This window comes from Ricinus communis, chromosome 10, assembly GCF_019578655.1.
Source record: "Ricinus communis isolate WT05 ecotype wild-type chromosome 10, ASM1957865v1, whole genome shotgun sequence".
NCBI lineage: Eukaryota > Viridiplantae > Streptophyta > Magnoliopsida > Malpighiales > Euphorbiaceae > Ricinus > Ricinus communis.
In genome coordinates this window covers 18,966,100-18,990,923 of record NC_063265.1, presented here as the reverse complement: position 1 = coordinate 18,990,923, position 24,824 = coordinate 18,966,100, and the positions used below count along the sequence as shown (strand labels likewise).

Here is a 24,824-nt window from a genome sequence, read left to right as displayed (position 1 = left end):
ATTTTTATGGTAAATGTAGCATTTACTACAGATGACCACTATTAGTGTAGTTAATACAAATGAATACTATTAGTGTAGTTAATTAAAAAATTAGTTGGTTAACTACTGCTTTTTCAGTTGATTGAAAAATAAATAAATTTGGGCTGAAAAGAATTTAAAAAATTAATAAAAACCTGTCAGTTAACTGATGAAAAAATTAAAATAATATATGGTACAAATAAAAAGTAAAAAAAAAAAAAAGAATCAGCCAACAAAAGAATCTTATAATGTTTTTTTAACTAATAATCGATGTACTTTAAAAGGAAATTAAAATTGAACTAACTAACTAATTTAATTAACTACTTCTTTAGTTTGATTTTAATTATTTTTTAGATTAATGAAGTTTGGCCCGTCTTTTTATCAACCCCTGTCTGCAAATTCAAAACTAGTCCAATTATTATATGTGTATTAATTAGTAAGGCGAGAAAGAGCCATTGTTTCCTTTTACTTGTCAGCAAATTTAAAAAGAATTAAAATTAAGAAGATGTTGTAGTACTTCTATGCAACTTCAAAATTAAATTTGCAATACTATATTGGATAGCATTAGCAAGGTGAAAAAATAAAATAAAAAACCATTACATTTCTTTTTATCAAAGACAAACCATTCTCAATTTACAATTTCTAAACGAGATTTAAATTTGCAATAAATTACCTTTCTTTTATTAATTAATTCTAAATTCATAGTTGTGATAATAATTATAATATCAATTCAGCTATATCTAGAATTGGCACTGATGTTTAACGGAGTTCTATTGATATACATGTATAATATAAAAATAATTATTTTGAATATGACTATTTAACTAATTGGATCATTAAATTGGAATGCAAACACGTTATTGACTCGGTTATGCGGATCGGTCCGCTATAACATGTTGAATAAAATTATATCTTAGATGAAAAGTTAATTATTTAAATTTATGAATAATTAAATTACTTGTACAAATATACGAAGAGAAAACAAATGTGTTCAGCTGTATTTACACATATCGGGCATTACTTATTAATTTATTAACTCTTTTAAATATATATTTTTTATTTTTATTATTTGTAGACTAAATAATTCCATCTGTTTAAATTTAATTCTTTCAATATGATATACGGATTAATCTGGATTTAATTATGTAAAGCCGTAGCAATATCCCATAGGTACTTAAATAGATTTTTAATTAAGCCATTCTGTAATCAGTGGAAATGATTGGGGGATACAAATTGATACTTTTCTGAAGTCTGTTATACTCTGGGTGTTGTTTGAATCCTTTAACAAATAGTTGCAAAATTGACCAAAGTGGCCTTTGTGTTAAGTGGAAACTGAAAAAGCAAATTCACAAAGCATGTCTTTTGTTTTAATGATATGAATTCTGACAACAAAAGATATGTATAAAGTTGTTTAACACCACATTTACAATGCCCCTCCCTACCACTTCTTTCATCCTCTCTCTACTTTATTATTCTTTTTTTGGGTTAAATTATTACGATTGCGGTCCCCCTTCTTTTAAATCCTCTTTTAACTCACCCTTATACTTTTTGAGTCTCTCAACTCAAAGGCCCTTCTTTTAGACTCAGCTTTTGATTTAATGTCAAATGACAACTATACCCTCTGAATGTTTTCTAATTTATTAATCGATGCCACCAGTGATGTGCAGGAAAACCTAAAAAAGGCAAGGCAAAATTGATAATAGAGTAATTTTATATTTTTATTATTTTTTTTCAAAAAAAAATCAAGGACAAGTAAGAAAGATGGTAGGAAGAATTCTTTTATTACTTTTAAGAGGGATACATGTATTCGATTTGCACTTGTTGACCAATAGAATATTCAATTAAATCAAAGTGGAAGGATTTCTTAGTTAACAGAATGAAAATATATGTGGGTGCATTTATGAATTTTCAAAAATAAAAGACCCAATTCGTGTATTTCAGTTTAACCAGGGGTTTTTTAGTAATTATGACCTTCTGTGCTTTCAAGCAGTGTCACACAAATTATAAAAATCCCAAAAAGAATAAATTGTAAAAGAAAAGCTTTTTTTGAAAGGTATAAAACAATCTTTTGTGGAATAATATTATTTATGGCTTTTCAAACGTATAAAATTAAGCTAATTAAAAATGATAATAGTATTGTTTGTATAATGACAAATAAAATGAATAGAATTTAACACCTGTGCTATATTTTTAGATGTTTAATTTAATGTCCTATAAAATGTGAACACTTTAAATATTTACTTTAAAATATATGAGTTATTTTAGTGTAATAAAAAAATATATGAATTGAATCATATATTAAATTAAATCTCATAAAATAAATAGTATATTTTAATTTTTTAATTTTATTCTTATTAATAATTAATATATTTAACTTGAGTATTTCTATAAAAAAAGTTAATTTAATTATTTTTTTTAAAAATAGTTTAGTTACTGATTTTTAATTTTTATAGTAACACCAGATTGCCTCAGATAGAAAAGAAAATGGAAAAGAGTATGATCATCGTTTATTTATTTCTGAAATCATAGTACACGCACCTATCACATGCCATTACTCATTTTGATTTCAACCACTTGCCTTGTTTGGACAATTATTATTATTTACTTTTTCATGAATCATGGTCTCTCATTTAACTTCTTATCCAAAGTTGTAAGAACAATTAGAATAATAATTAATTACTATATTTTTCCCAATTCTTTTTTTTTTTTCACTTTTAAGATAATTACTAATGATTGTCTTGCCTCACTTCTACGGTTTATATGGGGTCCGTTTTAGTTCATATTCAAACTTTTAAAATATTATGGTTTCAGGCGTCAATAGCTTAATAATTTGATTTCAAAGTTTAGGAATATTATTCTCAAAATCTCATCAATTACTCTATAAAATTTTGCAAATAGAGTTCTTGAAAGAAAACTCATGGATTTCAAATTTTATAACCTAAAGTTTTAAAATGTGGGCTATGCTTAAAGTATTTAGTCCCACATTTAATCCTTTATTCATGATTTTCAAGTAGTTCATGCAAGTCAAATATAAAATTATTAATAATAATGGTTATAACAATTAATAGTTGATAACTATCACAAAATAATTGTTAAGTAAAATGCACTATAAAATATGCAAGAAATAAATTAAAAATTTGAAATTTTATTAAGAAAAAATTTCTTGTTTGTTCCCTTAACTTATAACCTATTGATTAGAAAAAGGGCACAAAATCCTTTTGTCGAATAGCTAAAAGATAATCGCCTCCAATAGTTAAATTGTTACAACACATGAGTAAAACAAACTAAAAATTTATTGTATAAAAATAAAGATGACCATTTTTACCCTATTATAGATAATTCTTTTGTTGATTTGGTTATATTTTAATTTTTAATTCAATAAATAATTTCTAAATTTTTTATTTAAATTTATAAAATATAACATAACTAATAAAAATATGACAACTATATATAAATATTTTAAATTATTTTTTATTAAATAATTAACACATATTTTATCATTTAAAATTAATAAATTATATATATATATATATATATATATTATATCTAAATATAGAAAATTTTAAATTTATATTATTTATTATTTTATAGCTTCCGATTTTTATTATAACTAATAAAAAATAAATAGTAATTAAATGAATGGCAGGTATATAAGTGAAATCATATCCTCCATTTCTTTTGGCATTGTTTTTCAATAAATAATTAATATTTTTGGAACCTAACAAAGCATATATTTGACATAAATTAGAAGAGTCATAAGAATTCAAATTTGCAGAGACACACAACCCAAAACCCACTGTTAGTCGCCAACCTCGATGATATCCCCCAAAAACTAGCTTCAAACTTTCAAATCCGAAATTACCACTTTCTCTTCTTCTCTTCTCCTACTCAATTCAATTCTCTCTTTTCTGCAACTTCTCGTTGCAAATGATCTAACACTGACTCATTCTCATTCACAAATGCAGCTACACTCACTTCAGATCACTCCATTTCTCATTTTTTTCTTTGCTCCGCTTTCCTTCTCTCTTACAAGAGATGGCTTAGCTCTTTTGGCACTCAAAGCAGCGATCACAACTGACCCAACTCGAGTTCTTGATTCCTGGTCTGATTCTGACCAAACCCCATGTCATTGGCATGGGATCACTTGTATTAATCACCGAGTCACTTCTTTAATTCTTCCAAATAAAAGTTTCACCGGTTATCTCCCATCTGAACTCGGTCTTCTCGACTCGTTAACTCGCCTCACTCTCTCTCACAATAACTTCTCTGAACCTATCCCTTCTCATCTCTTCAATGCTACCTCTCTTCGCTCTCTTGATTTGTCTCATAACTCTCTCTCTGGGCCAGTCCCAACACAAATCAAATCGTTGCAAGAGCTAACCCACTTGGATTTATCTTCAAATTTCCTCAATGGCTCTTTACCTGATGTTCTTACTGAGCTTAGAAGTCTCTCCGGAACGCTAAATTTGTCTTATAATCAATTTACCGGAGAGATTCCGGTATCGTACGGGGATTTTCCGGTTTTTGTGAGTTTAGATTTGAGACATAATAATCTTAGTGGCAAAGTGCCTCTTGTGGGATCACTGGTTAACCAAGGGCCTACTGCATTTTCTGGGAACCCTAGTTTATGTGGGTTTCCATTGCAAACTCTATGCCCAGAAGCTACTAATATCACAAGCAGCGAGAACACAGAAAATCCTGAAAACCCCAGGAATCCTAACTTTGGTTTACTACCTCAAATTGAGGAAAAACAGAGGGAAAAAAACGGGTCGGTGGCAGTTCCTTTGATTTCGGGCGTTTTTGTGGTGATCGGTGCTGTTTCGTTATCGGCGTGGTTGCTTCGGAAAAAATGGGGCGGTTCAGGTGAGAAGGACAAAATGGGAAAAGAGGAGAGTACAGGAGGAAATCATGCCAGCAGTGATATTAGCGAGGAGGGGCAAAAGGGTAAATTCGTGGTGATTGACGAAGGGTTTAATTTGGAATTAGAAGATTTGTTGAGGGCATCAGCTTACGTGGTGGGGAAAAGTAGGAATGGGATAGTGTATAAGGTTGTAGTGGGAGGGAGAGGATCCGGTACTGTTGTGCCTACCGTTGTTGCTGTGAGGAGATTGAATGAGGGTGATGCCACATGGAAGTTTAAGGAGTTTGAGTCAGAGGTGGAGGCTATCGGGAGAGTCCACCATCCTAATATCGTTCAGTTGAGAGCTTATTATTATGCTCATGATGAGAAGTTGCTGGTGTCTGATTACATACGCAATGGGAGCTTGTACAGCGCGTTGCATGGTAATATTCCCTCTCATAATTTTATTACAACATTCTACATGTTATTTTTAATTAATATAGATATCTCAATTTGAATATGCACATGTTTAATCTAGCCTTAGGTGTATTTGAGTAAATTTATAGCTTTATCCCAGTAATAAATATAGATATCCATATTTAGGCAAAAATTCAAGTTTTTTTCCTTTGGAAAAAAAAAAAAAGTTGGGGAGCTCTTGTAAAGGATAGGCTACACAATGAACTGGAAAAGAGAAAATTTTAAGTTGGAAAATCACGCACATGAAATTATTATTAAAACTTGGATATTTACAAGCTAAGTCATGCACATGATTATTTCCTAGGACAGGACAGCTTTGTATAAGAACAAATAGCTTTCTGTTTTTGAGATGAATTCTCAATGCTTCTCTAACTCATACTTGTAAGAATAAAGAGGTGGTGGGATCATGCAGAATTTTTTTTTTGATTACATGGGTCAGGTGTTAGTTATTACCTGCCCTCTCTCTCTCTCATTACATTAGCTATAAGCCAAGATGTTGTGGCTTTTGATCAGGTGATATTCAATTTAATACATTTGGATTTTCGATCTTAACCACATATGTTCAATCATATGCTCTTGGTTTTACCTTTGACATGGTTCTTGCAGAAATATAAAGAGAACTAACCTTAACCTGGTCTAGTCGCTGCTAGCTGTTGTTTATCAGTTTTTTTCATGTGATTTTGTAACTTTAGAAAACTGTTTAGCCATTTTGAATGTGAGTTGTCTTAATAAGTTCTGATACATCTGTGGCATCTTCCCTTTTTGTTTGCACCCTTAGAGATTTATTGTATTTGTCTCATAATAGTTTCACTAAAGACAAGAATGATTACTCTCATACTAACCATTGTGGTCCTAATATGAGGACACCGCCTAAAATTTTTATATAGACCCCTCAGAAGTAAATGTCAAGAATTGGGTTTTTCTTGATGTTGATCCAACAATGGACCACTGGGCAGAATACAATTTACATATTATTGAGACAAAATCTGAAAATTTTGCTATATACTTTTTTGAGAAAGAAAGAGAAATTGTAGTTTCCACTTGGAACTCTTGTTGGTAGCTTGTTTCGCTCCATGTCAGATAGCAATATAACTATACTGTTTCTAATTCTTTGACGTTATAATCATTGCAGGAGGACCTTCAAATACTTTACCACCATTATCATGGGCGGCAAGACTGCAAGTTGCTCAAGGAACTGCAAGGGGTTTAATGTACGTACATGAATGCAGCCCTCGAAAATATGTTCATGGCAACTTAAAATCAACAAAAATCCTTCTTGATGATGAACTCCAGCCTTACATCTCAAGTTTTGGACTAACTCGTCTGGTGTCTGGTACCTCTAAATTCTCAACTTCAGCATCCAAAAAGCAGTATTTAAACCAAACCACTGTAAACCCAACAATGGGCTCAAAAATATCAGCTCCCTGTAATTTCTACTTGGCACCGGAAGCTCGAGGGTTCAGCAACAAGTTCAGTCAGAAATGTGATGTGTACTCTTTTGGGATCATACTGATGGAACTTTTAACTGGTCGGCTACCTGATGCTGGATCAGAAAATGATGGGAAGGGACTAGAAAGTCTTGTGAGGAAGGTATTCCGAGAAGAACGGCCTTTATCTGAGATTATAGACCCAGCATTGTTGAGTGAAGTTCATGCAAAGAAACAGGTTGTTGCAGTATTTCATATTGCACTGAATTGCACCGAGTTAGACCCAGAGTTTCGTCCGAGGATGAGAACAGTGTCTGAGAGTCTCGATCGCATCAAACTGCAGTGAACAAAGAACGAACTGTTGGTGTAAAGTTTTGTTTGGAGCTTGCTGACTTGTGATGCTGTTTTTGCTTCAGAATCATGGTCTGTAAGTTTACTCATGATGTATGTCGTGTTCCAATTTTATCTTCCTGCCCTTGAAGGGACTGGCACAGGATTAGATGAATGTCTAGTTAGGCAGGTTATTTAACTTAATTCTCTGTTGTAATGTGTTGATACCATTATCTACCATCTCATCCTTCATTGTCTTTCTTCTGTTAAAATGGTGCAGTGGTTATGTGCAAGTGTTGGTGGAAGAGTCTTTTATTTTTAGCTGCTTGTGCAAGTGTTGGTGTATGAAATTATTTATGAAGAAGAAGCAATGAATTATAAGCCCGGATCATATAATTGATAGAGAGTTGTGATTTGGGTTGTGGATGATCTTTAGAGCAGGCCCATTATGTTTTGATACTTAGAAAAGACAGTTGGATATGGCTGCTATGCCCAAGCTCCTCTAGTGAGAAGGTTAGGACTATTAAGTTAGGGATTGCGAAGTAATAAAAAGAAAAAAAGAATTTCTATTTTTCATTTTTAATTTTAAAAAGTAGTAAATTAATTATTTCAGTCGTTTCAAAGAGATAGTTATTTTTTCTTTTTCTTTTATCCTAAATTATAATTCACTTTAAAAAAAAAATTATTAGTTGAATAATTAATGTAAAAATATTATTCTTTTATTAATATAAATATTATCACTTTAATTTTTTGCTTTGAAATTATAAATTATTTTTAATATATTTTTAAATTTCAATATAATACTAGATCTTTTTATTTAAATCTCAATAATTAAATATCATATAATAATAAAGGACGAGTTGGAAGCCCAATCAAAATTATACATGAATTGTTAAATTTAAAATTAGTAATAAAACAGAAAAATTAATGATATCAACTTAAAAATATAATTTCAAATTGAAAGTAAATTATATCTTAAGATTGAGTTTTCTCAAAACAAGTGTGATAAAAGAAGTCTATAGAAAAGTCTTAAACAATAATTGATTAAATTAAGAAATATTAATACTCAATGGCAACCAAACACAAGCCTTAAGACTTTTAAAATTGATGTGCTAATAAGCCAAAAGAATTTTCCAAAATGTTTTTGAGGATTTATCCCAATGTCAGGAGTCATTTGAGAAATTAACACAGATTAAATTATTATTATTATTATTCTTATTATTATTAATTGAGATTGTTAAGATTATCTTTCTACAATGCACGATTACATAAAAATTTATATTATAGTTATCAGATTATCATTGTTTTAAATTTGCAAAGACAAAAAAATATATTCATGAGATTTAATATGAATTCAGATGAAATTTTAACACAACATGGTCATTTATTGTGCTCTATACAAATATTATTATTATTATTTCTATTATAAAATCAAATTGATAAATATAATTTGATAAATTTTTTAATATTTAATATTAATTTATAATATTTTTAAAATAATAGAAAACTAACTATTTCTAAATGTCTTTCTTATTTTCTAAAATTTTATTAATAATATAATATAAAATTTATTTTAAAAATATTTATTAATTAATTTTAGTATTGTATAAATTAATACTATTATAATTGATACTACCCTTTTTGAGATTAAAAACTTATTATATAATTAAAAGTTAATTTATTATTAAATATAATATTAAAAATATAATTAAAAATATTATTTTTTAGAATTATAATTATAATTTAATTAGAAAATTAATTTATTAATTAATATAATATTAAAATATAATTAATATGTTAATTTAAAAATAAAATTAATATTATTATTTAATTAAAAATATTTATTAATTAATATTAATGTTAAAATATAATTAATATATTAATTATTCGAATTAGAGTTAGTATTTAATTATAAATGTAATTTATTAATTAATAAATTAATAAAAAAATTATAAAATTATATATAAAAGTTAAGTACATATATAAAAAAGATTAGATTTATATATACACACACACTTTCAATCTCTTATAAAAAAAACCAACAAGCGATCAACTCTAAGTTTTATTATCAGCTAGGTTTATACTGTGGTCATTATTTTTATTATAAATAATAATGTACATAACTTATAGATAAAATCTAATAATTTTTTGATATATATTAATAAATAATAATAAATTAAATACTTTAGGTGACTTTATTAAAAATTTGATATCTTAAAATTTATTAGTGTAATAATATTTAAAAATTATTTTACAATATTTATTAATTAATTTTAATATTATATAAATTAGAACTGTAAAAAAATTGATATTATTATTCTTTTAAGATTTAAAATTATAATGTAATGAGGAAATTAATTTATTAATTAATATAATATTAAAAATATTATTTTTATAACTAGAATTATTATCTAATTAAAAATTAATTTAATATAATAATAAAAATATTAATTTTTAAGATTATAATTAATTTTTAATTAGAAATTTAACTTATTAAATGATAAATTAATAAAAATATAAAACAAATATATTAAAATTTTATATCAAAAATAAATAAATCAAATAAAAAAATTTAAAATACTAACACATATCAAAAAGATTTTATGTTTCATAATTTAGTATATATTAGATTATTAATGCTGTTGACATTGTTGAGTTGGTTAGGTTATATTTATTATAATTTTTATTTTAATATTTAGATTATTTATAAAAATAAAATGTTAAATTAAACTATTTAAAAATATTAATAAAGTTAGTAATTTTTAGAAATATTTATGATGGTTGGAGTCTCAGATAGAAATTTAGTGACTGACTTCGGTGAAATTAAAAACATATTTTTCAATCTTAATTTTTTTTTTTAAGTTTTAAAAAGCAAGAAACAAATAAATTGAGCAATGCATATGAAAAACAGTTTACAGAAAAACAATAAATTAAATAAAAAAAATTAAAACCTATTTGTTCAACGCTTAACAATAAATACAAAGGGACCTTTAATGGATGGTCCAATTTGGATTGTAGGTTGGCCATTTGGGCCTCATAAAATTAGTATATGTTTTTCACAAGAGATTCTCAGAACAATGAGAGAATCAAAAGTTTTAAAGATGATTTTTGACATGGTATGGCTTTTATTTTATTGATATTATTCGTTTGGGCCAACGTGTTTATGATTATTATTATTATTTTAATTATAAAATTAAATTAGTAAAATATAATTTAATAAAATTATAAAATTATTAAAATTTTAAAAAATAAAAATAAATAAACTATTTTTAGATATTTTTAGTTTTTTAAGATTTTAAAATTTTATTTTAAAAAGTATTTATTAATTAATATTAATATTATATAAATTAAGATATCAATTTAATTAATATTATTATTACTTAGAATTAAAAATTTATTATATAATTTAAAATTTAATTTATTACTTAATATAATATTAAAAATATAACATAAGATGTTATTTTTTAGATTATAATTATTATTTAATTACAAAATTAATTTATTATTTAATATAATATTAAAATATAATTAATATTGTTATTTTTTATGATAAAATTAATATCATTATCTAATTAGAAAATTATTTATTAGTTAATATAATATTAAAAATAATTAATATATTATATTTTAAAATTAAAATTTATATTTAATTTTAATGTAGCTTATAAATTAATAAATTAATAAAAATTATAAAAATATATATAAATTTAAATTTTATATATTAAAAATAAATATGTATATAAAATAAAAATTTATATATAAAAAATAAACATACATGTTAAAAAATTCAACTCTCGGAAATTAATATGTATGGAGAGATATTCTTTTACTTGCCCCTCCTCTCAAAAAAAAAAAAAAAAAACATAAAAGGGGTTTCTTGTACGAGAGAGAGAGAGATGTTTGCTTAAATTAGAAGCCCCTCTGAGTTACCCTTTTGGCAAGGGAAAAAGCCCTAAAGCAGCAAAGGCAGCGATGCAGAAGCATTGAAGGCAATACAAACTCACGTGTCTTTGTTTCTCTCCACAAACCTAATTAAATAAAAATAAAAACATTTCTTTTAATATTTTTTTTAGCTTTGTTTGTGAACCCACCATTACCACTCTTATTTTGACTTTATTATTTATAGTAACTTTTACCCTCTTTTTTCTTTTTCTTCCTTTTCCTTCTTTTCAAAAAGAAATAAATAAATAAATCTCACAGGCACCATGAGATGATGATGGAAGGGGACCACCACAAGAGACATGTGACCATGCTTACTTAATTAATTAAATTATACTTCTAATCATAGATTAGATTCAATGATGATCTAAGCAAGAGATACCACTTGACGAATCTCCCTCTCTATCTCTTTTTTGCTTATTTTTTGTTTCAGGAATTCAATCTTATCTTTTTGAAATTTACTTCAAGCTAATTCTATTTTGTAGCATTTATCTTTTTCCTAATAATTCACTTGTGGAACCAAAATTAAAATAGATGTTTAGTTTTTATTTCTTTTAGAAAAGGTTATTGAGGCTTAGTGATGAATTAGAAAAATCAATTTTTTAATTTTTAATTTTCCTAATTAAATATCAATATAATTATTTAGTTTTGAAATTTTTGGATAAAGAATTATAATTTTTCTATAATTAGTGAAAAGTACTAAAACAATTAGCTTTATGGTAAGCGACTCAAAAAAGAATTTTAAGTTCGTGCAATTTCTTTTTAATGTAGTAATTATTTTCATTTTATAAAAAAGAATTTTTCTTGAAATATAATAAATTTAATAATAATAAAAATAGTTTTCCTTATTAGGAAAGTCAAAAAATCATATGTTGTTTCCCCTTCCCCACTCAATAAAGAAAAAGAAGAAGTAGAAAGACATCTCTAAATAAAGTAATGCTTTAATTGAATTGAATTGAAGAGCATGAGTTCTAAATACATAAATGATTTCATAATATTAATGGATATCATCCCACTTCATTAAAAAAAAAAGAAAAAAAAAAAGTATGCAGTTCTTACCCTAGATTATATATTTTTATTTATTTATTTTTTATACTAAATTTTGTATTTAAAATCTGAAAATATTGTATTGGAATGCATGTCTATCTTCATCAAAAGAATCATCAGACTTTTGTTCAAGATTTTAATGCTTTTTTTTTTTTTAAATCATTTTCTTTGGTCACAAAAAGTTCTAATGCTTATTTGACGTGGGAATAAATGTTATCCTCACCTTTTCATCCGTCTCTCTTTCTTTATTTTTCATTTGAAAAACTATAAGATATAATAAAAAGGGATTCATTTATAGATAAGGAATTATTCTTCTGACTTAATTTTATTTCAAATTATATTTTTATTCTTAAACTTTACATTTTAACTGGATTTTAGTCATTGAATAAATAATAAAGGAAACACCGAAAGATTTTTATTTAAAGATGTGATAAATTAATTTATAATTTTATTTTAGAAGTAAAAATAAAATATAATACATAAATTTTTTAAAAAGTCAAGAATGATACCATTCAGTTTCGTAACAAAACAAAATAAGAATATATATAAATTATTTATGATGGCTAAAACAAAAAAGTGCAAAAGAGATGCCAAATCTAAAGGAACTTTCTAATGGCAAGATTGTGAAAAGAGGAGAAAAGCGATGGTATTATTGAAATGGAAAGACGGCGCCCGCGATCTCGCAATGGGGAATGAAAACGACGACGAAGAGAATTGGATACGGCACGAATCTGGTGCTAAACGGATCTAACGGTGACGTCAACGCATTTAACTGCCCAAATAGGACAATGATTATTTTGCACCTTGAAATTCTGTTAAAAATTCAAATTAGTCCAACACGAACCTTTTCAGCAAAACTGCAACCTTGTAATTCAACCATTATATCATATTCTTACAAACATATATTTTTATTTTCAAGAATAAGAAGTTCTTAATATTTTAGAATTAATAAAATTAGGTATAAGAATTTTTATTACTTAAAATCAAAGTAAAAATTCCTATACATACCATCACTAAAATAGTTGCTAATTATTCCATATTCATACAACACTTATCACTAGTATGATAGCTTATCCACAAACACCTATAAACCATATTCAGTATTAATAATTTTAAAAAATTAAAATTATTTTCTTTAAGTGAGCCTTAAATTCGTAAAATAACAATAATAATTTTCTTTTTTAAATTTATTTAGGTAATTTGGTAAATGATTTTGTAATGTATTAGAAAAGAAATTCAAAAATAAAATAAAATTACTAGCATTAGGAATGAGTGTTTGATGGATAATATATATTTTTAATGCATGTCTCATGCTATTCTCAAATTATAGTGGTGATGATGCCAAAAAAAAAAAAAAAATTATATATTTTCTTTTATCGTAAAACGATCGAAATTTATAAGTCTACCAATAAATTACATCACCACATACTATTTAAAATATTAAAGCTACGAGACTAATCAAAATTAAAATCATTAAGAGTATAATAAAAAATAAATTTTAATTAATAAAATAAATATAGGGTTTAAAGAATAATTGAGATATCTAATAATAAACTATATTAGTATTATTGATGATTTATTGATATTAAAGTACAAAATAAATGAAAAATAAAAAAATGAGGTAATATAATGAGAAGAGCTGGATTCTAAATATTAAAATTTTATTATTTTATAATAAAATTAAAATTGTCAATAAAAAAATTTCGATTCTATTTATTAAGGAAAGGTCTATTTGAGTCAAATTATACAAAAAAAATGTATTAGACTTTTGTAATTTTTGAGACAAATTCAGGAGCCAAATTGATACTTTGTCCGAATAGGTTTACTTATGCCTTATCCTTGGCATCGGTTCCTGAGGATACTATTCCCGAGGCTTAACGCCGTCTACCATTATTTTTATTCTCCGTTATACTCTTACCAAAACTTTCACCAATTTTCTTCTTTCTTTTTCTTTATTAATCAAAAGACTTTCAGTAATCCTAACTAATATTTTTACTTATTTTTATATAATAATATATATTCCTTTTTCAAAGATAGAGTTTATTTTTTATTTTGAGAAAACATGAAACATTATCTCAAGTCACCCGATAATATTACCTCAATTGAGTACTTTAAATCTTTTTACTGCTAAATAATTTTTTTTATTAAAGAATCAAATTAATTATTTTATTTTATATATGAAGAAAATGTCAAAAGACTTTTATTTCTTTTGTTAAATGATATTTAATTATGATGGAACCACTCTAGCAAATGATTTATTTCATGTAAATTACACACCAATTTATAATTCTAAAACTACTCAATTTTAAAGATATTTGATTTATTATTTTATTTTTCAATTCTTAAGTGAATGTAACAAAAATACTTATAAATTAACTTTATCTAGTTAAAAAAGTATATATTTAATGCTAAAATTGATAAATCTCTAAATTCTATATAATTTATTTTAAATTAAATAGAGTTGAAATTAATATGAACAACTAACTCATTTAACTCATTTAAAAAGGCTGAAAATTAAACACATTAGAAATAAAAGAAAAGAAAAGGCAAGATAAGAATTCTATCTTTTTTCTTTTAACAAAAGAAAATCCTACATGGAATTTCCATTTTCTGGCATTCACAAAAATAGAATGAAATAATCCGCCAGGTGGAACTAACTAAATGGGCACTTCATTTCTAAATTTGCCTAACTCGAGTGTTACATGAATGTATGTGGATATGCATCTCATATTCAATTATATAAAATGTATTAGGTTCCTTTTTCGTTGTTCTTTCATTCTTTAACCATGTATATGAAATATGAAAATCTGTATTTTCCTACTGTTAAAGAATTTATGTATCCAAAGGACACAAGTTAGGCCACATTTTTTGTCTAGCATCACCCAAGTCAGCCTCCCTAATCTCATTTCCTTTCACTAAAACATGAACCCAATTCATGGAAAAGATATAATATCCTGTCCAAATGATAGTTTTTCTAGCAAAAATAATGTTAAAACTAATATAAAATGAGCCAATTGGAAAGTAACTTAGTTGGTATTTTAATTTATAAAATTAAAGATTCCGACTATTGATGATAGTTTATAATATTCTTAATAATTTGAAGGAAATGAGTATATCATGAATAACCATTAAACTTAGAATGAATAGAAATGAAAATAATAATAGAAAATGTTAAGCAACTCTTTTACACATGTAAGGAATAGTAAAATTCCTTTCATAGCAACTCTAAAAGTCCCATGCATTGTTGTTTTGATTTTTGGACAAACCATTCCTCTTTGTATTCTTTATCAGTAAAAAGTCCCATGTTTGCGTTACATGCTTTGCCCAAAAACAGAAACAAAAGCTCCTCAAAAACTATTATTACACACTGTTTTGCTAAAAAAACCCTTTAAGAATGAAATGAAAATATAGCAAAACATCAAGGGCATTTTGGTAGACTGAGGTGGAGAAAGAAAGATAACAAGATTGATTGTTTGTTGTACTTTGCCATTGGCTCCATCTTTGCACACAAAAGAAAGAAAAGAAAAGATAAAATCTTTTTTTTTTAATTTTTAATTTTTAATTTTTTTTCTTCTTCTTCTTCTCTCTTTTTCTCTATCCTTGCCGATCTTTAAGCTTCACGATCTTCCTTGCTTTCGGTGCTTTCAAAAGCAAATCAAAATCCTCTTATTTATTTATTTACTTACTTAGCCCTCTACTCTGTTTTTATTTTTCCCTTTCACTAAGAATCATTTCTTTCTCTTTCAATCTTTTCATTTCGTGATACACAGTGTCTTCTTCTTCTACCCAACAAGAAGCAGAAAGCCTCCAAATTCCTTTTTATTTACAGTTTTCTTTATCTTCTTGCTTGTTTTTTTTATTACCCATCAATTTCTATTTTATGCTGTCTTAAAAGTTCTTGACCTTTTTTCTTGAGTTAGCTTCCTCTTCAAGATCTTATATTTACTCTGCTTAAAAAATAAGCTAAAAAGAAAAAAAGAAACAAATTTTTTTCCTTGAGAAAGTGATGCCAAAATATTCCAAGAATTTTTTAGGTAATAAATTGGTATTAAGGTATGTGTAATAGTTCCCTAGCATCAAATCTCTTGACTAAAGCCTACTGTTTCAGGAAAGAATAAGGAGAGCAAGAAAGAAACAGAGCGATTTTTGTAAATGGATTCAAGTAGTAATCCCAACTTTCATCACCAAAACAATCAACAGCCCAGTTCAGGATTATTGAGGTTTCGCTCAGCTCCAAGTTCATTTCTTGCAAATTTTAATGACAATGGAGTTACTAGCAATAATTCTGTTATGGGTTTTCAAGAACTTGAAGATAAATCTGCAGTGAGAGTAAGAGAGGTTGGAGCTGTTGTTAATTATGCTAATTCGACACAGAGTTATTCAGGTTTGCCTCCTCATTATCCAAGGCATACTAATAGTTCAGCAGCTACAAGTTCTTCAGCTATGGATAGCTCATTCGGTTTGATTGGTTCAATGGCAATGGGTGGTCATCATGAGCAGGAAGCTAAAAGGGTTGATTCAAATCTTGCTAGACAAAGTAGCTCACCTGCTGGACTCTTTGGTAATCTTTCTGTTCAAACTGGTATTTTTCTTGCTCTCTCTCTCTCTGTCTGTCCTTTTCTTTTAGAGTATGTATTTTCTTTTTCCTTTAAGTTAGTAGCTAGGGTTGTTTAGATTTGTATATTGAAAGTGGATGGATATTTTTTGCTTGGTTCCTTGAGAGATATATGTATTAAAGAAATTTTTTGAGAAACTCATTTCCTTAGAGAGTAAATTAGATTCTTCATTATGGTCTTTTTGAATTCAGTGTTTGAGCAATTTTTATGGAGTTTAGGTGCAAATGAGGTTCTGCAAAGATGAAAAGAGTTGGTAGTTATAAAAGGAAAAAAAAAATTCACTTTAGAGTTTGTTTTATGATGATTAGTAGCAAGATTGTACTTGCAACAGCATTATTTTGGTGCAATCAATGGGGCAGAATTTTCAAGGCATGCAAAACAAATAAGATGTTTAGACACTAATATGATTGGGAAGCTTTTAGGACGCTTGGTAAATCTTCATAAATGTGCCATATCATTGTCATGACAATGATATACAACATAAAATAAAATATTAAATTAAGTATCAATATTTTTCCTTTTTAAAGAAATGAAATATGGCTGTAATCATCTGATAAGATGGGTTAACGTTAATATATTTGATGCAAGTAAAACCTTAAATGAATTTTTTTATTTATTTGGTTTTATAAATTTCATATCGGGACCATCTGAAATTCGTGACTGATCTATTTTAATAACCACTTACTAGGCATATCAGTAATGGAGAGATATATAATGAAAGCAGCTTTAATGAGATTAGAATGTATAGGAAATATTGAAGATCTCTCAGTAAATTGCAGGCTATGCCACCATGAAAGGTATGGGAAACTATGCTCGGGTGAATGGTACTAGTGGAGAAGTAAGTCCACGATTGAAGTCTCAACTTAGCTTCCCATCAAGGATACCTTCTTCCTTAAGCATGTTGTCACAGATTTCAGAAATTGGAAGTGAAAGCATTGGTGGTGCTGCTAGCCCTGATAGTGGAAAGCTTGGAAATGGCAATGGTGACAGTCGATTTTATAGCAGTACAGGGTTCCCTTATGGTTCTTGGAATGATTCACCTTTCTCAGAGAACTTTAATGGCATGAAAAGAGATCCAGATGATAATGGAAAACCATTTTCTGCAGCTCAGGTAATCAATTTATGTGTCTTCTTTGAAATTCGTTCTTTTGATTGTCAAAATTGTAATCTGAATTATTACTTCAAATTAGAATGGCGAGCTTGGAAATCGAGTTCATTTATTATCACACCACTTAAGTTTACCAAAGGCATCAGTGGATATGGTTGCCATGGAAAAGTTCCTCCATTTCCAAGATTCTGTTCCTTGTAAAATTAGAGCAAAGCGCGGTTGTGCTACTCATCCTCGAAGCATTGCAGAAAGAGTAAGTACAAGAAATATGTATTTTAATTCTCTCAGTCAGACAATGAATGTGTATAAAATTGTCACCATAATAATAATCTTGGTCTTTTGGTTATTTAGTGAATGCCACTTGCTGCATTTTAAATTGGTTGATTCACTCTGTCAATACTGTTAAAGAGGAAATGGTACTCATTTGTTTCTTCAGGTGAGAAGAACCCGGATTAGTGAGAGAATGAGGAAACTACAAGAACTTGTTCCAAACATGGACAAGGTAGAATTTCTCCCATACATTACATACTCTACTCTCAAAGTTGTCATCTTTGAAAACTAATGATGTTTAGTTTTCTCCTTGGCAGCAAACAAACACGGCGGACATGTTAGATTTGGCCGTTGATTACATAAAAGATCTTCAGAAGCAATACAAGGTATGATATGGAAGAAAAAAATAAATAAAAAATAAATTAAGAACCTTGCAATCTAGCCAGACATTTAATCATCTTCCACTCATAGTTCTTTATTGTCTGCAGACTCTCAGTGACAACCGAGCAAACTGCAAGTGTTTGAGTAAGCAGAAGCCAGTGCAAAACCAAATCGTTTGATATGGTTCTGTACAGGAAATAAGGGAAGTGAATAGGATCCAGTTCTTGTTTTATCCTTTTTCTAGTGTAATGAACAAGTATCTAGAAGCAAATATATTTTACTTTCTTACAGTGGGCAAGCACAGTAAATTTGGCTAGAATCTCCACTTTGCATAACTATGATCAGGAAGCTAGCAAAGCTTCCTATTACAACACCTGAAATAAAAGAAATGTACAGGAACATGTTCTTGTAATGCATTAATTCCTTGTTATTTGTAATAGTTCTTGTTTCTCACTTGAGCATCCATTTCTGTATGCTAGACACTTCAGTTGAGATTTACTTTTAGATACCTGTAATTCTTCACAATTTTATTTTTCTTGAATTTCTGATGTTGCTGATAAATTTGGACAGTGGGTATTTATGAACGATAAGATCAAAATTTTGAAAAGTTAATGGGGCAAGGCCGCGGCTCCGGCTCTGTTCAAAACCCCCTAAAGACAAAATGGGGTTTAGGCCAACCAGGCAGGACCCAGACCCCACATCTCTACTAAAATAATAGTAATATTCCCAATTGGCTTAGAACTAGGATTAATAAATTAGAATTTGAAATCTAAATTAAAATTAGCCACACCATAATATGAATTTACCTGGATACCAATTCTGGTCCCATGAGGAATCTAAACCATGCATAGCACCAATTTAAAGCTAGAAATACATTACATGTGTAAGTGGAGTTTTATAAGTATAAATAGTTATTGCATTGGTTGGATTATTATTATTATTATTACTATATTTAAAAAATGAAACACAAATAAATGCTATTCTAAATTACAAAAGAAATTTTTCTAGATTGTGATTTTGCGTTGATGGGTTACACACGCCCTAACCGTTAAATAACCAACCGCCAGTAGCCTTTCCTAACTGCACTGGCCGTTGGTCTCTTCTCTCTCCATCCATTTCCCAAACAAACCAAAAACAAGAACAGAGACGGAAAGAAAAAAAAAAGAAAAAAACTCTACCATTTCCAAAATTCCTTCTCAAATGATCCGCACCCAATTCAGCTTTTCCAATTCCCATCGTTAAAGTTTAATGCTTTATCATTTTCCAACCCATGTTACAATTTTGGCTTATTGGCTTAAAGTTTAATTCTTGATGACAAGATTGATAGATCTTAAACAAGTACATTGTATTACATGTTAATAAAGTTTATAGAATTTGAGAGGGAGGGGAGTCTTTAGCTAGATTTTGATTAGAAAAATGTCAAATTATGTAGATTTCAATCAAAAGATTGATTATGTGTTTAAAATTGTATTGATTGGAGATTCAGCTGTTGGGAAATCCCAACTCTTGGCTAGGTTTGCTAGAAATGAATTCTGTGTGGATTCAAAAGCCACCATTGGTGTTGAATTCCAGACCAAAACGCTTTCTATCGATAATAAGACTGTTAAGGCACAAATTTGGGATACCGCTGGCCAAGAAAGGTATGCAATTTAAATTTCCATGTATCATATATTTATTCTTAATTTTTTGCAATGAAGATATCAACATATGCATGAGTTTTACATTTTAAAGGTGAAAATTATGGATATATGATCATATTTTGATAATGGGTACTATATAAAAGTTGCTTAATGTTCTTAATGGCTTAGGCATGTCAGTTGGGAATTAGAAATATGCAATTTCTCGGGGAGGATGTCAGTGTTGCTGAGTTTTATGCATTGCGATTTGCAAATTTTTGCTTTGGTGTGATTTAGGAGGAAACTGTAATAATTGGATGATGATATAAGTAATAGCTTAGGCAGGAAAATTCTGCTGCTAATTCTTTTGTCCGCCATTAAGATGATTTTAGAAGTTTAAAGATGAAAGTGGCATTTGATGGTGGTCGTACTGATCCTTGGACATGGTATGATGTGCATGCGGATTGATTGAGCTCGGGAAAGGATTTCAGGAACTCATTGAGGCCTAATTGTTAATTATGTTCCAGCCTCCGAGCCCCTCTTTTACCTTTTCTTAGACCCCATATGAATGGAGTTTGGGTTGTTTTGAGCTCTCTACTTAGAAAGGATCGAAGGCTCAAAAATCTTCACCTTTTTCCTTGTCATGCTTTGTTTAGATCCTGCCATATGTCCCTCTCCTTTCTTAGAGCTTTAAATGCTTGGACTGAGCTCACACACACATGATTATGCCTTTAGAACTTTTCTTAGCAAGATATTGCTGTTTTATCCTCTATTTAGAAGGAACTTTTGTTGTTTCTGCTCTAGGAAAGAGATTAAGAAAAAAGATTAGTAGATAAGGAGGAAAGCAAAGGATTTTCTTAAATCATCATTCTGGGAATAAGTGAAGGAGGTAATGAATATTCATCAAGTCCATAGAAGGAGGTAAATGGATATTTGGACACTGACTTTTGACTATTTGGTCACTTTGATAAACACCTCAGCTTTTTTGTTTTGTAATATATAACATGTCTCTGTGTATTATATATAGGTGTCTTAATGTTATTATTAAACAAAGTTTAGATTTCTATTAGGTTAAAACGAAAATTAGAAGTGTTTAAGTAATTATAAAAATAAAATTAGGTATTTATTAAGTTAAAGTTAAAGTATTAAATTGAGTTCAATTAAAATTAAAGTTGGGTATGCATTAGAAAGCATTCAGTTATACATATGTAGATATGATGCACTCTTTGTCCTATCTATCATGATATCATATTTAAACTTTTGTTCTTTGTCTCACTTTCACCAGTTTTTCTTTTTTCTCAAATGCTTTAATTGTTCTTCTGGTGGGACTTCCTACTATTGTCATGATGATGCTAATGCAGCTTTTTTCCCCCATATGATGTGTCTGCCTTCGGTTGTCACCAAAATAAGCAAATGCGTGTATGCTGCACTACAGCTTATCTGTGGAGCTCTATGTTTGCAGGATGCCAGTCATTTGTATTTTAATTCCATTACTTTCTCTATTAATCATCCTTCCAATAACTATTTTTTCCACGTAAGTTCTGTCGAGATTGGATTTCTTCCTCGTTGAATCCACTTCTATTTATGCTTTAACTACGGTATGGGCCAAAGTCTTAGTTGGTACTAGCCTCGTTTCAGCATCAATAGACTTTCCTTGTCATTTCACATGGTATTCCTTCAATTCTTTCTGAAAAAAGCACCATCAAAATCTTCTCATCTCTCTATCGTTGTTTCTTATCGTCTCCTTCAGGGGATTTGGTTGATTTGAATTTCTTTGGTTTTCATATTCTGAATAAGTTCTTCCACCTTGTTTTAGGGAATCTCAATTCCTTAGTACCCAGCCTCGATTAAGGTCTTGCTTTCAATTTTCTCACTTGAGCGTCTTAAACAAATGCTGCCTTGATCCTGCTTGTTCAAAACATTATTGTTACTTGTTTGAATGGACTGACAGATAATATGGGCATCTGCGTGTATTTTCTTGAGCAGAAGCAGTACAAATAGTCAGGAATGGAAGAATTGGCTGATGATAGCATGGACAGTACGTTTGTGAGCATTGGTTTTTATTTGTAGCATATTACAAAACCTAATCCTAGTTTACTGAAACCAAAGCTGAAGTACTAGCCTTTGATCATATAGTCAGGAATGGAAGGATTGGCTTAATAGCATTCTTTCATCACTCAATATATTTCCCTTTCTTCCCAGTACCAAACCCCCAGGAAATGCTACCAATCCTGTTTGGTCAGATCACTAATTTCTTTCTTGACAGCATTGGCTGATATGTGAACATGCACATGCATGCAAACATATTGCAAATTCTTATGTTTGGCTTGCTGAGTTGAGATGTATTATTGAAGTTTTCCACTTTTCTATTCTCAGGTACAGGGCAGTGACAAGTGCGTACTACCGGGGAGCGGTTGGTGCAATGCTAGTCTATGACATGACCAAGCGCCAGTCATTTGACCATATGGCGAGATGGCTAGAGGAATTGAGGGGGCATGCTGATAAGAACATTGTAATAATGCTCATAGGAAACAAGTGTGACTTGGGGAGTCTAAGAGCCGTGCCTATAGAAGATGCCCAAGAATTTGCACAAAGAGAGAACCTATTCTTTATGGAGACATCAGCTCTCGAGTCTACAAATGTTGAAACTGCTTTTTTGACAGTATTAACAGAGATATACCGAGTAATCAGCAAGAAAACTCTTACTGCCAATGAAGAGTTAGATACTAATGGGACATCAGGCCTTCTAAAGGGAACAAGAATCATAGTTCCTGGCCATGATCAGGCTCCTGCAAAGAAAGGTGGCTGTTGCATGTCTTCATAATTTTCAACTTGTCAAATTTCTTATTTTGAGAAAACAAAAAGTTGTTCTTTATTTTAGGCTTCACTGTTATGAACAAATTCATTTGTATCGTTTAGAAAGTGGGTACTGATGTTTTTGGATAATAGGATAAAGGTTGTCAATATTATATTGACACGTGTGTTGTCCATTTTAGTTATCATTGTAGTTCATGGAAACTCACCTCTCAAGATGAGGCTTCTTTTCTTAATTATAGCATACTACTAAAAATTATTACATCATCCTCATCCATCACATCATCAAATGCCTAATCTAATAAAATTATGATATTTAATCTTGTCATTTAATTTCCATTCTTTAGAAAAGTAATGAACTCCATTTCCAATCTTTACCAGAGTTCTATGGGCTTATTATTTCCAATATATTTTGTTTTCGTTTACCCATAAATGATCATTGGATATTACTTCCACTTTTAATAATATTAAAAAAATCCTAGCGGCCTCCCTTTTGTCTCATTTTCTTTTTATTAAAGATCTTTTCTTTTAATATGTTGGACCATCTTTTAAATTGCTGATAGTTTATTTTTTTTAATTAATTTTAATAAATAAATATTAGTATATATTTTTTAAAAATATATAATTCATTCATTATTGTGAGTATTTTATTTTATTTTCTATATAAATAGTGATGTAGTGATAAAAAATGAAAAAAATTAAATCTAACATTAAAACAATCAAATTTTTCAAAAAAAATCTATAAAGTTTAAATGTACTTTAATGCCATTGATTAGATCATATTTTCTGTAAAATTATAATTTGATGACTTGTCAATATAACTGATAATTATTAAAAATATATTTTTTAATAATGTATTTACTATTGATATTTTATACTCACTTTTGTCTTCTATATCAAAATAATGGAATACTCATAATTCTTTTTAAGAAAATGATCATGGAAAAATAATATAAATAGAAATACAGTTAAATATCTTTATGGTGATATTTTATATGGAAATAACCTCTACATAATTATAAAAGATTTCGATTCCAACTTGGACTGGTTAATAAATTATAAATTTCTTTCAAGTTCTATTTTAAGAAAATCTCTCTCTGTATATAGTACTATTTGTATATATTTTTTTTAAAAATATTGTTATTGCTATGTCAAAGGCGTTTAAAGTGATAGTAATATGCTATATGTTTCTTTATTTTAATATAATAAAATCTCTCTATTGCGATACTCTATATATAAATAATCTCTCCATAGTTATAAAAAATTATAATATCAATTTGAGCAAGTTATAAATAGGAATAAATTTTTTATTATAATAAATTATAAATTTTTTAAGTTTTATTTTAAGAAAATATTTATCTATATATAATTTTTAAAAAATATATGTTATACTATGTTTTGTGTTACTATATTCTTATTTTATCTCATCAATTTTATTTGTATAATTTAGCAAGGAATTAATATATATTATCTCTGTTGCAATCATTTTGCCAATAAAATTAATTATTAAGTTAAAAGATAAATTTTAATACTTAATCCTCTATTGAGTTATAACCTCATAATAGCCAAGCATTAAAAGAAGAAACAAACATTGATTGCAAAAGTCTATTATTACATTTAATTATTAGTATTGGAAATATATATTTTTATAAATATTATTTTACTAAAAAAATTAAATATTAAGTGAAAGAATTTAATATTTATATTTTAATTAAATCATAATTTGATCATGTTCATAAATGTATGATTATATGACTGTCTTTGTTATTATGGAATTAGCTTAGAATTACTGTCAAGAGAAGTGGGAAAGAAAGGCTGGAGCTTGAGAACTAGTTTCCAAAATGAGTAATTAGCCTAATAATCATGGGTCTGCCGGAACAGCAGATACTTTGAGCTTAGCCCATAAAGAGATGGATCAAATGATGAATAATTGAAAGGAGC

General features: G+C 28.2%; 3 protein-coding genes across 6 annotated transcripts; all 3 read left to right on the top strand.

Annotated features, from left to right (window-relative positions):
- The first annotated feature begins 3,767 nt into the window (after positions 1-3,767).
- Positions 3,768-7,413, top strand: LOC8261798 (receptor protein kinase-like protein ZAR1). The gene is made up of 2 exons (XM_002534226.4): positions 3,768-5,301; positions 6,468-7,413. The coding sequence occupies exons 1-2, from the start codon at positions 3,978-3,980 to the stop codon at positions 7,106-7,108; spliced, it is 1,965 nt and encodes a 654-aa protein (XP_002534272.1). The 5' UTR covers positions 3,768-3,977; the 3' UTR covers positions 7,109-7,413.
- Positions 7,414-15,513: 8,100 nt separating this feature from the next.
- On the top strand, positions 15,514-18,906 carry LOC8277514 (transcription factor bHLH130). 3 transcript variants are annotated; one of them, XM_015727366.3, is made up of 7 exons: positions 15,516-16,112; positions 16,187-16,660; positions 17,474-17,805; positions 17,885-18,055; positions 18,239-18,304; positions 18,390-18,458; positions 18,561-18,906. In XM_015727366.3, exons 2-7 carry the CDS (start codon positions 16,231-16,233, stop codon positions 18,630-18,632), a joined length of 1,140 nt encoding a protein of 379 aa, XP_015582852.1. In that variant the 5' UTR covers positions 15,516-16,112; positions 16,187-16,230; the 3' UTR covers positions 18,633-18,906. The 3 variants fall into 3 exon arrangements, with proteins under 3 accessions (XP_015582853.1, XP_015582852.1, XP_048225912.1); XM_015727367.3 differs by having other exon boundaries at positions 15,514-16,639; XM_048369955.1 differs by having other exon boundaries at positions 15,517-16,660.
- Positions 18,907-19,044: 138 nt separating this feature from the next.
- On the top strand, positions 19,045-23,145 carry LOC8277513 (ras-related protein RABA4d). Of its 2 annotated transcripts, none has more exons than XM_002532358.4 (2): positions 19,045-20,093; positions 22,446-23,145. In XM_002532358.4, exons 1-2 carry the CDS (start codon positions 19,870-19,872, stop codon positions 22,891-22,893), a joined length of 672 nt encoding a protein of 223 aa, XP_002532404.1. In that variant the 5' UTR covers positions 19,045-19,869; the 3' UTR covers positions 22,894-23,145. The 2 variants fall into 2 exon arrangements, with proteins under 2 accessions (XP_002532404.1, XP_048225913.1); XM_048369956.1 differs by lacking the exon at positions 19,045-20,093 and adding an exon at positions 21,334-21,603.
- Positions 23,146-24,824: the final 1,679 nt, after the last annotated feature.

Excerpts from the sequence above, each read along its gene's own strand:
- LOC8261798 (XM_002534226.4), top strand. The coding sequence starts at position 3,978 with ATGCAGCTACACTCACTTCAGATCACTCCATTTCTCATTTTTTTCTTT. Across the intron at positions 5,302-6,467 it reads CTTGTACAGCGCGTTGCATG|GAGGACCTTCAAATACTTTA; the intron begins GTAATATTCCCT and ends TAATCATTGCAG.
- LOC8277514 (XM_015727366.3), top strand. The coding sequence starts at position 16,231 with ATGGATTCAAGTAGTAATCCCAACTTTCATCACCAAAACAATCAACAG. Across the intron at positions 16,661-17,473 it reads TAATCTTTCTGTTCAAACTG|GCTATGCCACCATGAAAGGT; the intron begins GTATTTTTCTTG and ends AGTAAATTGCAG. Across the intron at positions 18,305-18,389 it reads TTGTTCCAAACATGGACAAG|CAAACAAACACGGCGGACAT; the intron begins GTAGAATTTCTC and ends TCTCCTTGGCAG.
- LOC8277513 (XM_002532358.4), top strand. The coding sequence starts at position 19,870 with ATGTCAAATTATGTAGATTTCAATCAAAAGATTGATTATGTGTTTAAA. Across the intron at positions 20,094-22,445 it reads GATACCGCTGGCCAAGAAAG|GTACAGGGCAGTGACAAGTG; the intron begins GTATGCAATTTA and ends TTCTATTCTCAG.